Genomic DNA, 13,207 nt, shown 5'->3' on the forward strand with positions numbered 1-13,207 from the left:
GCCCTGTCCAGCCCCGGACGGCCACAGACGGCCCGCCCTTTGCCCGGGCTTAGCCCGGTGCCGCCCGCGAAGCGGAGGAAGTGCCGGGTCTTTAAGCGCCTCCTGGCGCGGGAAACGCTGACGGCAGGACTCTCCCCCTCTCGGGCTGCTGGGAGTTGTAGTTAAGGTAGTATCGTCCCCGCTCAGCGGCCGCTGTTGTTAAAGGCGGCGGCGGAGGACGGAGAGATCAGCAGGGCGAAGCGCACAGGGCACAGGGTGCACCAGGTAAGGCCAGTAACAGAAGTAGTAGCGCACCGTAGGTCAGGACAAGAGCAACCCGCTCTGTCGAGGAAGTGCCGGGTCTTTAAGCGCCTCCTGGCGCGGGAAACGCTGACGGCAGGACTCTCCCCCTCTCGGGCTGCTGGAAGTTGTAGTTAAGGTAGTATCGTCCCCGCTCAGCGGCCACTGTTGTTAAAGGCGGCGGCGGAGGACGGAGAGATCAGCAGGGCGAAGCGCACAGGGCACAGGGTGCACCAGGTAAGGCCAGTAACAGAAGTAGTAGCGCACCGTAGGTCAGGACAAGAGCAACCCAAAAGCCATTCCCAGCTCACACTATCATACAATTGTACTGCACACAAATGCTCCATTTATACCGAAAGTAGTAAAGAACCAAGTCGCAAGAGGATGATCAGACATTTACCATGATGAAACAGGTCGACCAAAAGGCACAGGTAAAACAAAATCTATCTATCTATACAAATTAAACACTGCTGCTTCACATAATCAGGAGAGCTAATAGTATCATACTTGCTAAGGTTGGCACCCTTAATGTGCCCATTCAGACCACATTGGCCTGGTCTAATCAAAAAGGGTACTCGGTGTACATAACGAGTTGTGTGCTGAGATTGAAAAGCGCCAAAAATACACCAGAGTTTCGTTTTGGAACATTACAAGGCAGGCTTGCACCGCACACTGGAAAAGCATGCAGGAGGCCTTTCTTTCCAAAAATGTTAATACTCAAGTCGACGCTTTTCGGTATTTTTTAAAATTTTAGTTAAACTCAAAAGACAGTGACTACTAAGTTATATAGTTATAGTTGACGTTATTAAAAAGAGCTATTTCTCTTGTAAAAAGTGTCCTGAGATCCCACGCATGAATACCAGCCAGGATCATATGACAGAGAACACCTCCTGACCATAATACCACACCCAGTATCATCAAGTTCAGATGCCAGAAGAAAACATCAATGTATTCAGAAATTACCATTTCTATTTAGTGTAAACCCACCTACTTAATGACACAATCACATTCACGTTTACTCAATCATTGATGCTTAGTCTCACACGCACTAATTTCAAAGCCTCCAAGATCGACGAGGGTGACACAGCAGTGGGTAATCGGATGAAGGCAGAGCCTTAAAAACGTTATTCAGGATGTTTTTACTTGATGTGCATCAACCACTATTGATTCCCGGCCACCATAACTTCCTTTCAAGATTATTATTTTTTTTAATCTACAAATATAAACAGTCCTGAAAGTAATCTTAGATCTGGTAATTACACACCAGCTTATAAACAAGAATTTGAGTGGTGATCTCAGATTCAAAAGATCTGGAAAGGGAACAAGGTACTAATGTAATTCATTAGCAACAAGTACTTTAAGCCACACAGAGAATGAACATGTGATAACATTCAAATATTACGTTTTTTTTTTTAAAGGATCAATACTCACCCTTTAGAAACCCCAGTTCTGTCAGTGATTATTTTAACTTCTTTCACAGCACCAAATCTTGCAAAAAAATCTCTAATTTCAATCTCATCCATCTGAAAAATATATAGACCTTGCATCATACTGCAAACTCATGTCAAACTACATACAAAGAAAAAGCATGAATTGAAAATCCCACTTACCCTGATGTCAATCCCACCAACGAAAACGGTGTTAGGCATGACTTTCCCTTCAGGTAAAACATAGCCTTGACTCGTGGTTGTCAGCGAGGAGTGGGTCTCATCCTCTCGGGCGATAGTGGCATTAGGTGATTCAGAGACTACGGTAGACTGAATACAAAGAAGAAGTTTGAAGTTAATAGGAGTAAGGATCATTTGGGGTTAACATGCATAAAAGCAGATACTCTTTAACTCACTTCAGTATTCTGGTTTATAGCACCCACCTAGCATCCCAGAACAGTGTCATTCTTCATATTACTATTTCATATACAGCACATGCACTCGACTGGTATAAAAGTACATTATATAGAACCAGCAGCTGGTATTATAGAACAGATAAGAACAAGTACAAGAGGTTCTAGAAGACCAACAATGAGTGCCTGCCAGAATGAAAAGAGGCAGAACGCTGAATGTTCTAAATTACTGTTGAAGGATAGCAGTGCGGTTTGCACCAGAGGCTTCACGGGGAAACAGTTCCAGCAGGTTGTCCCATCAGTGAAGTAAAAGTTTTGAGTGTGTGCCAGCTGGAGGGAGTCTTTACCTCCATTCCTGGTTTAACACGATTGCATTTCCCTCAGGATGAATGGGTCTGATCGCAGAGTGTAACACTGCCTTGAGGTGTGATTGAACAGACTGTGGGAAACCTAACCTATCTAATGGGAAGAAGGTTGTTTAAATGGATTGGAAAACAGTGCCACCCTGCAATGTACGTTGTTAACAGTGTGTCCTGAGATATTTATCCGCCAGTGATCTTGACCACCAGGGCAAATTTTTGTGGTAGGAATTTGCACAATTTCGGTGACTATAAACTTAGCAGCTGAGTCCAGTAGACTGACCAGGAAGGTGTTACCACTACTTGGTTTTCTTTGCCTGTTATTTTAGCTGCTTCTTAATAACATTTCTATTCTTGGATGATACTGCACTGCCTGGACATTTAGTTTCTTGAGTTTGTATGACCTCTTGGAAAGGGAGTGGGTGTAAAAGGGGTTATGTATTATTGTATAGGCTTGCCTACAGCCACATTTTTGATTACATTTTTAATAAAAATGTATTGAAACTAAATTGCTGAGTTTCAATGACTGAGTGAGATTACAACTGAAGTTCTAACTCATTTCACCTTGCTTACCCTTGGGAGAGTCTAGCACCAAAAGGAAGAAACTTGGTTATACAAATGGATTACAGTAGCATTGGTGTCTCTGAAAAGACCAGTGCTAAACGACAATACCCACAAGGGGCATTGCCCAGTAACCAATGTATTATGATAGTAACTCAAACAAAAGGTATCGCAAGTACTGGTACGTTCGGAACAGATAAATGTTTTTGGGCCACATGTATCATGCATTTTAACGGTCACAAATGGCCCAATCGCAGAATCAGGTTGTTTGCGACCAGTAAAATGCTTTATGGTATGTATGAATACAAATTTGCGATTCGGTAACATGTTACCTAATTGAAATTTGGAATTACAAATACATACCGATTTGGTAGGGGCGTGTTTAGGGCGATACTGAATCGTAGAGGTATGTAGGAATGTTTTGCAACCGAAATGCGGTGGCAAAACATTCGCATTTTACTATCTACTTCAAGTAGGTGGGGACCCATTCGCAAACAGGAAGGGGTCGTTGAGGGATCCTTTCCTCTTTGAGAATGTTTGTATAAAGAAAACTTTTCATTTTCTAAACGCAGCCAGTTTTCGTTTAAGGAAAACTTGCTGCGTTTAAAAACAAATGATTGATTTATTTAAAAGTGATCACAGACATGGCGGTCTGCTGACCCCAGCAGGCCACCATCCCTGTGATTTTTCAGATTCCCAATGGGTCACAAATTGCGACCTTCCTCATTAATATTAATATTAATGAGGTAGATCTATTTGCGATCCATTAGGAAACGCAAAACGAAAATCATGCAGTTTCATACGATCAAATAGGGATTACCTAATTGCGATTCGCAGAGAATCATAATTAGGTAATCGCTATCTGAAATAGGGATACATGTTGCTTTTAATCAGTTCTCAAACTCACCAGTGAGCTTGATGTCATCCTGTTGAAAGAGTCCAGATAGCAATTAATTAGGCTTGTGAAGTGATGTGACCTGGTGTCTAGTCACTGGTTTTCTGTCGAGAGACACAGCAGCAGCCCCTATTACACTAGAACACTCTAGAGCTGAAGTTTTGCATGTTTTATGGAATCACACTGCAAAAACTACAAATTTTACTGTGTAAACTGAAAAAATGCCCTTGCAATAAATCAAACATGCTATTACTCAACAGACAAAGCACAAGGCAGAACGGAAGTCCCTCAAAAACGTAAATGTCTATTTGAGCTCCCTGTGCAACTTCAATTTGCATTTCTCTTCATCGTTAAACCATTTGCTCTTACTCTCTCCAGAAGTGCCAACAGAAATCCATTGTGTTTTTTATGCTTGCCACAAACCAAAATATCATCCTAAAACAATAAAGGTTGGTGCAACCTATCAAGTATACGTTTCATGAGTCTTTGAAAACAAGCTGCTGCAGACCCTAGCCCAAAGAGCCTCCTAATTAATGAGTAAGCACCCGAGGTGTCACTAATGACACGAGTGGCCTACCCTCTATGGACAACTCTATTTGAAGATTCACTGAGAAAAGGTCTATCACACTGAACGCTGCACCATCCTTTGTTATCAATAATTCCTCGAATGTGTTGGGCAAAGGCTGTCTATCCACCCAGATGTTTAAGTTCACATCCCTAGGGTCCGGACGCATGTTTATATTTTTGCCTCCATCATTGGATGCCATACCTATAGGTGCAAGCAACTCCACTGTTTTATCTCCTCGAGCTCCCCTTGTCTTAATAACTTGTTCAATACCTCTTTAAGTGGCTCAATCATCACGTTTTGAACCTTACTGGGTTAATAGACTGCATGCTTTGCATCTCATTTCAACACAATCTAGTTTAGAAAATCCTTCAACAACCCCAATTCCTTTTGAAATAATTCCGGAAACTTCTCCAGTAGAGCACTATCATAACTCACAAGAGATATCAACATTACCTATTCCGGTGCATTAGGATTCAAAGGAATGCCTAAATCTCTTTGATAACACCACCCAAACAAAATATCTCCTCTCTTAGCCATACGCTCTTAACCAACCATCTCTCTACGTTAGAATTTTATTACCATATGAGCGTATCCTACAAGGTCAATGGTGGCACCTCCATATCCAAAACGGTGTCTGGCTGGCTTATGTTACACATTGTCATCTAAGCCAAAGGTTTTCACCAAACCCTCATCATTCGCCAACATACAAGAGTCTGCTAAAAAAAAAGAAAATTCGAACCGTCCTATCATGATATTACACTCTACAATGTAATCTTCCCTGTGTCACACTGTTTGCTAATTTGCAACATCTGATACGCCAATAAGTAATTTACATGCATTTTCATAGTTGTCTTCCACTTGTACAGGCTTGTGTTCACTTCACTCTGTCAATGACAGCTGTACGCACTGGTCCATAGTGTCCCTTAAGCCCATACTTCCTACAAATTGAATTTCTAGCACAAAAACTTGGTGTTGGCTAAAGGCACACTACTTCCACATCTGTAATATTTCACTTTAGCTCATTTTACCAAGTCATGCTGATCCAAACCATATTCCTTAATTTCAGATCATCCAAACTGACCTCATTTAGTTCGGTCACAACTGGCTTTTCCATATGCTTAAGTCATGTCTCTTTCCGTCTTATGTGTACTCCATTCCTTCAATGAGGGACATGGCACCTTCATATCAGGATTTCTCACCAATACTTTACTTTTATGTTACCAGTATTCTGACCAAGGTTCCCTAAGGTCTAGGTAAGCACTCAAGTTGCACCACCAGTGGCACTAAGGCGGCCGGGTGCAGAGACGTGGGGGATACCATAAGATTAGGGGAATCAACATTCCCATAGGTTGCAGAAGACCTACTATATAAAAAATTTAAATGGTTAGCAACTCCCTATATTTTACTGTGCCTGTTCCCTTATTTGCAATATTTGTGAGCATGTACCAAGTACTAGATGAACAACTAGTTTATATTTTACAACTAGATGAAATCTGTAATATCTGGTCAGAGACAAAATGATATGAGGCTCCATTCTCAAAACTACTTGCGGAATTAAGTGTGACTTACACCTGCATAGTTGGTTTTGCACTCCTAAAATCATTTACTTACAAACTTTTCATGAGAGCAAATGTCATGTCGGGCTGGAAGGAAATGATAGTTCCATGGCTAAATTTCCCTACTGGATTGTACACGCCCACAAACTAGCGTATTAATGGGCTTTTATCTACTCCTTTCCAATATAATCACCAAAAGGGTGGACATTTAAACGTGGCAAAGGAAAATCTTTCCCCAGAGGAGGAAGGGACAACCCTCTCCAAAAGGTGAGGGGATGTTGAGAAAGGAATTTCTTGGTGGTGAGGGGGGATATTTGCCCACTGGGGAAAAAGGAAACAAATCTGTAATGTGGGTTTGCTCTCAAGGTTTTCACCTGAGCAAATGTGCATTTTTTGTGTATTTGCTCATGTCAAAATAAAATTCAGAAACGTTTGCCAGGAGTAAGACTCACAGGTCTATATTCCTTTAAGTCTTAGATCAGAAACAATGCAAAGTGATTAAACTGCAGGTGCACTTGTAGGACTAGAAGAAAATGCCCATCATTTATTTTTACCAGTTGCTATTAATGTTGTTCTTAATGGTTTAACTCTAATGCTCCATTATTATTTATTCAATCTACTTGTCCTTTCAAATTGCACAATAGTTTAACAAAACTGCATGTGACTGGTGCAATTTTTTCAAATTACAAAATTTATATGGGAGCATTTGGAACTGAATAAACAACAAGATGACACAGTTCCTATAGCAGGGTGCAAAAAGTCACCCATGCAACGGGGTGCAAAAGTCACCCATGTAATAAAAAGAAAAAAGGAGAAAGAATCCTAGGAACGAGAGCCCATAAAGAAGGAGAAAGAAAGATCAACCTTTGTCCTTTAGTGCCTTCACACACCCCAAGGGATGTCATGCTTCATCATCGGGCATTGCTCCTCGTAGGGCCGGCGCTGCAATTCCCTACGGGTCCCCCGAAGGGTCACTTTGTCGGAGATCTTTTAAGGACTGCCGGATGGTGCATGAGGGTGTGTGAAGGGAGGGTCTACTGAGGGTAAGAGAGGTGCGTGCAAAGTGATATAGAAAAATAATAAAATAATAATCAAGGGTAAATCTGCAGCGTAGTGGTAAACATTTTACCCTTTGCAGTAAAAGCATCGCCCCAAAGGCACACTATGCCTAGGTGTCAGAGGTCATAGGTCAGGTCAACATGTTTCGCGCCTAAATCGCCAAAAAGGTCGGTGGCGCTTCTTCAGGACCAAAATCATCAAACAAGTGAGGTGCACAATAAACCAAAATACGTAGCATTAAAATACTCTTTTTTCTCAGTCAGGGCAGAGCAGAAGTCTGTGTACCCTCATTGTGGCTACAGCTGTGTGGTAGGGACTGCTCCTGACCATGCCTAGCACTGTAAAAATGTAACTTCCCTTGGCAAGAGCAATGGATGCCCGCAAGTAACCAGGAATTTCATACGGGTGTTCCCTCCTCTGAACCTACCCCGTCCATGCGTATGCCGAAAAAGCATTTGGAACTCAACAATCTTGCTTTTAATTTTGTAAACGCACCTTCATATCGTCAAAAAGCATCGTAATTGGCAGCCAAAGGGTTTGTGGTGCAAGGGCTTGGGTCTACTTGTTCAGTTGACAAAATTAACATGAAAACTTGAGAACAATGTGACAGGGGCACTGACACAAGATTTATACCATTAACTCAAGAGTAAATTTAGACAAAAAAGTATACTGCCTTGTATCTTTCAATGACTGATTTTTTATTATTCTACTCCACAACAAAGTTCCATTGGAAAAGCACCCAACATGTGTTACGTCCACCAGACTTTGTCAAGGCTGAAAGAACAGATGTCATCTAAAACACCCAACTCCAATTGCACGGGTAAAAATGAAATTTGGTATAAAAGGTCCTATTATGCTATAGATGTTGTTTTGAAGTGGGCCTGGTAACTATATCGAAAATAATATAACATTTTTTTTGTTTATCGGTAAAAGAGGAAAAATGTAGTTTCATGGAGTCCTATATTATACTCAAAGTGTAAAATGACTTGCAAGTGGGACTAATATTCCAGAATCTGTGCAATCTAGTCAAACTGATGTGTCCTAGACTGTGATTATGCCAGCTGAAATGAAGGAACAGGAATTAGCCTAATGATGCTCACAAGGGTCAAATTCGGTAGGAGAGTTATTGCAATGAATAACCAAATAATACCCAGATCATTCATAATGTTTGAACAGCCTACACCCAATAATGGCCACAAAGTGGACAGCCTTCATAGAAGTCATCACTAGAGAGAAACTCTTCCCCAAATTGTTCATTTTACGGCCCTAATTGAAGAGCCCTGCCCGGGAAGGAGGTTTCGAAGAGAAGCACTGCGTTGCCTGCTTAACTACAAGTATCATTATGACCTCCAACCTATCCACTGTGTTCTCTCATCTATGCGTGCTCTGGAGGCCAACCTCTAGTTCTCATGTCATAATGAATCATGACGCAGTGGACTTCTTTCACTCGGGTGACCCACGTGGGATCTACCCGGGACTCCCTGCCAAGATGACCATCAGGTTTTGGCAGGTACAAAATTATCAGTCAGTTTCATCTTTGGCCCTGTAGGAAGAGAGAGCATCTCCAATACACTGATGGTCTTCCACTTCCCTCCGAAGAGGCAAAGAAAATACTAAATCAGATGCTTCGGCCCCTCATTCACACCAAATTAATGGTTCTCCTAAATAGTCAGTCAGAAACCAAATGACATCTACCTAATACCCCCTCAGGATCCATCCAGTCAGGGCCAAACGTTTTGCTAATGCAACCATACAAGGAGATGGCTGTTTGTGGTTATCTACCTATACATGCATGCAAACAATGTTTCTTTTAGAACGGTGATGTTCCAACTAAAACGAGATCAAAGAAGAACAGCTGGAATCTATGGAAAATGCTGACTAATCAACTACATACGATTACGGTGAAGAACAAACTGTTCTGCGGAAACTTTTTGCATAAGCATTTTTTCCCCAACTTTTTCCAAATGAATCACGTTTCCAGGTGCTGAATAAATCCAGGTTACGTCTTATGTCGAAAAGAAATTCAAATTTTTCTAAGATCACAGAGATCGCTTGTTTTACTTTTACAAGATCGATAAGCCCAAAAAAAAAAGCAATAAACGAACGGTAGAAAAGGCCGAGCGCTGACCTGTAAGGCGCAGCCTGGCAGCGGCGGCTGCCGACCTCCCCGCTACACCGCGAGGCGCAGCAAGCACCATGGGGGGCAAAGGCCAACGGGGACCGCAGACTGGCAAATTGGATAAATATGCCTACCGCAGGGAGACATCGCAAACCCCAGAGGCTCCCGGGAAGAATGAAGACGCGACGCAGGACGGTCAGCCGGGGGAGGTTACCCTGCAGGACATAATGCGCACACTCACACAAATGCAAACGGCGATAGGCACGATCTCCACGGACATTACACTGTTACGAGCAGACGTGTCAAAAATCAACGACAGGCTGAGGGAGGTAGAAGACACGACGGCCACTTTGTCCACGGAAACAACGCGGCTCACGAACAAAGTAAAGGCACTGGAACTGGCGCAGAAACAACTGGAGGCGAAATTGGACGACCAAGAAGGGCGCGCCCGCCGCAACAACATCCGCTTAGTGGGAGTGCCGGAGACCGTGCGCGGTCCGGCGCTGGACTTGTATGTGGAGGACCTCGTCAAGAAGAAACTCCAGCCTAGAGGCTTGTCGGAGTTTTTCTCGGTGGAAAGGGCGTACAGGGTGCCAGGTGGGCCGCCCAAGCCGGGAGCCCCACCACGACCGATACTAGCAAGAATTTTCAACTTCCGCGACGCCATTTTGCAGACAGCGCGAGTCGCTCCCCCACTCCGAGTGGAGAATAGCAAAATCGAGATATACCCGGACTACACAGCGCTGGTAACGAGGCAACGCAGAGACTTTCTGGACGTGAAGAAAGAGCTACGAAAGAGAGAACTGAAGTAAGCAATGCTCTTCCCCGCGAAGCTCCGGGTGGAGGCGGAGGGGAAAACCTGGTTCTTCATGTCCCCGACGGAAGCCATGGAGTGGCTGGAGGGCTGGCGAAAACCAACGGGACGCACGGGAGCGGCGCAGAGACATGAACAGTCCGCGGGCAGGACGGAGGTATCGGACCCATTGCAAGAGGAGGCGGACGTACAACTGTGACACTGGGCCAAGTACGACATGAATGCGGTGCTCGCCAGGCAACGAGAATGGACTGACGACCACGGCCGCTCCTGGGGGAGGGCCGTGGGGGCTGGCCCTGGCTGTCTCCCCGGGGACTCTCGCCGGCGATGGCTCAGAAGGCCTACGAAGTCTAGAAACGGCGCCATACTGGAGAGGGCTGGAGGGGGGGCTTGCACGGCCGGAGCCTGAGCCCTCTTCGCAGCCGTGGACATGATGAAGCTCTGAGGGGGACACTGAGACTGGGTGCAGCGAGCATCTCCCCCCCTGGCACGCAAGTACACAGTTATGGGGATAAAGCACTCTGCTCAGTTGGGGGTGGTGGGTAGTTTGAAATCCGCCGGGCAGGGCAGCAGGGAGGGGGGGGGGGGGGAATGAGGGGTTTACAGGGGGTTTTGGTTCACAAGGTTATATCTGCATACCGCAAGCTCGGTCAGCACCTGCATAGACTCGCTATACACCGAACATTCTACACCACGCATACCACATACGATAACACATGGGGCTGGACGCGGAACGAACCTTAGGGACGACCGACAATCCGCTCACAACTGACCACAACAGTACGGGCAAAAACCTAGTGGTCCTGTCCTGGAATGTCAACGGGTTGGGGGACAAGATTAAGCGGGGTCTGGTGCTCCAATACATTAAACGAAAGGGGCCGACGGTAGCACTGCTGCAGGAAACGCACTTACTGGGCACTGCATGTCAAGCCTTAGACAGGTGGGGGTATAAAATGGGGGTACACTCGGAGTTCACCTCTGGATCCCGGGGGGTAGGTATACTACTTCATAAGCGCTGCCCCCTGATAGTACAGCAGACATGGACCGATGCGCAGGGCAGATTCGCGGCTTTGACGGGCCAATGGGAAGGGAAACGCTACAACTTCGTATCAGTATATATCCCACCAGCATTGCATGGCACCGCGCTCCCAGACCTGGGCGTATTCCTGTTGTCGCTCCCACAGGGTGCAACGATTATAGGGGGGGATTTCAACGCCGTAGTTAACCCTGACATGGATAGGCGGCCCCCCAGAGGCCCCGGTAGCGCTAGTTCGAAACTTAAAGATTTTGTAGATACGGTCGGCCTCACAGATACCTGGAGAGCGAAATTCCCACAAGACAGGCAGTATACCTTTCACTCAGGGGCGCACAACAGTGAGTCGCGGATAGATCACATGTTTACCCAGATGCTGGGATTGGAACAGATAGCAGAGGTGACGCACTTGCCCAGGGGAATCTCGGACCACTCCCCAATCATGCTCACATACTCATCAGACATCCCGGGCAGGCGCAGACTCTATCCAATCTATCCACATTATTTAGCGATTAAAGAGATCAAGAAAAAGTTAGTCACCACCACAAAACACTACTTTAGTGAGAACGAGCGCACGGTGGAGTCGCCAACGGCACTCTGGGAAGCCTATAAGACGGTCCTGCGGGGTCAGGCCATTTCCTCAATATCGCACCACAAAAAGCGCCAGCGCCAACAACTCCACGCGCTGGAGGAGAACATGCAACGGGCAGAGGCGGACTACGCCGCCGATGCTACCGAGGAGGCGGCGCATGGGCTACAGCTGGCGCAGCAAGAGTACAAGACATTTGTATGGGAGGAGGCGAAAACCAGACTACAGGCCACAAGGCACACAGTCTATGAGCAGGGTGACAAAGCGGGAAAGCTGCTGGCCTGGTTAGATAAGAAAGACAAAGCCGATAGGTGGATAGCAGAGCTGGTCGCGCCAACTGGCGCGCCAATCACAGACCCCCAAGACATTGTGGAGGAACTCGCGGCACACTATGAACGCATCTACACACCAACTGCAACGGCCACTATGGCAGAAAACATAGCCTTCCTGCACGACATTCAAATGCCAAAGTTGGCTCCCACGGCAGTGCAGGCGCTTGAGGCGGACATCACGCTGGAAGAAACGACTCAGGCCATACTCGCACTCCACACGGGCAAGGCCCTGGGGCCTAATGGTATCCCGGTGGAGCTTTTCCGACACCTGCTTACGGTCTTAACGCCCCACCTCTTGAACATGTATAATGACAGCTTAGAACGGGGGGAGCTTCCCAGAGACCAGCGCTTGGCCACGATAGTAGCAATACACAAGCCCGGGAAACCACCAACCAGTTGCATGTCCTACCGGCCCATATCCCTGATCAACGCGGAGGCGAAGATACTAGCCAAAGTGCTAGCAAGGCGGCTCCAGCCCTGCCTGGGATCGGTGGTCCACCCGGACCAATCGGGGTTTCTGCCACAGCGGAATACGGCGCTGAACCTGAGGCGAGTGAATAGCGTCATGGCACGCAAACCCCTCATTCAAGAAGACGCCATAATTCTCTCCCTGGACGCGCAAATGGCGTTCGACATGGTGGAATGACCGTTTTTATTCGCGGTACTTCACCACTTGGGTTTCGGTCCCAAATTCATAAAATGGGTGGAGCTGCTCTATACAAAACCCATGGCGCACGTTGTGGCCAATGGGAGGATCTCGGGCACCTTCCCTCTGGCTAAGGGGACCCGGCAGGGCTGTCCATTATCCCCTCTTCTATTCGCACTAGTGTTAGAACCCTTGGCGGCGTGGATACGACAAGACCAGGTAATCCGTGGGCTTAAATGGGCGCGGGGGTGGGAAGACAGAATATCACTCTACGCGGACGACATACTCCTTTATTTGGCCTCACCGGCCCGATCACTCAATTGCCTCATGGATATTTGTGTAGCGTTTGGCCGGGTCTCAGGGTATACCATAAATTGGGGAAAATCACATATTTATATACTCTCGGGCGATGGGCCCCGACTCCCACGTAATTGTGCTGCTAAAATAGTGACTGAGGGATTCATGTATTTGGGCATCTACATCACGGCGCAGGAACCCCGCTTCATAGCGGAAAACCTTAAAAAACCACTGGAGCGTCTACGCAGGGATGTGCAGTG

General features: G+C 46.0%; 1 protein-coding gene across 2 annotated transcripts in view; it reads right to left on the reverse strand.

Annotated features, from left to right (window-relative positions):
• Nucleotides 1–13,207, reverse strand: part of DAZL (deleted in azoospermia like) — an 812,806-nt gene that overhangs the window by 762,338 nt on the left and 37,261 nt on the right. For both annotated transcript variants that reach the window (XM_085629945.1, XM_085629944.1), the window contains exons 2-3: nucleotides 1,890–2,036; nucleotides 1,711–1,802 (exon numbers count right to left, since the gene is read on the reverse strand). In XM_085629945.1, the coding sequence (XP_085486071.1) occupies nucleotides 1,711–1,802; nucleotides 1,890–2,036 (239 nt within the window). The remainder of the gene's footprint in view (nucleotides 1–1,710; nucleotides 1,803–1,889; nucleotides 2,037–13,207) is intronic.

The sequence above is a fragment of the Triturus cristatus genome, chromosome 10, assembly GCF_964204655.1.
Source record: "Triturus cristatus chromosome 10, aTriCri1.1, whole genome shotgun sequence".
Taxonomy (NCBI): Eukaryota; Metazoa; Chordata; class Amphibia; order Caudata; family Salamandridae; genus Triturus; species Triturus cristatus.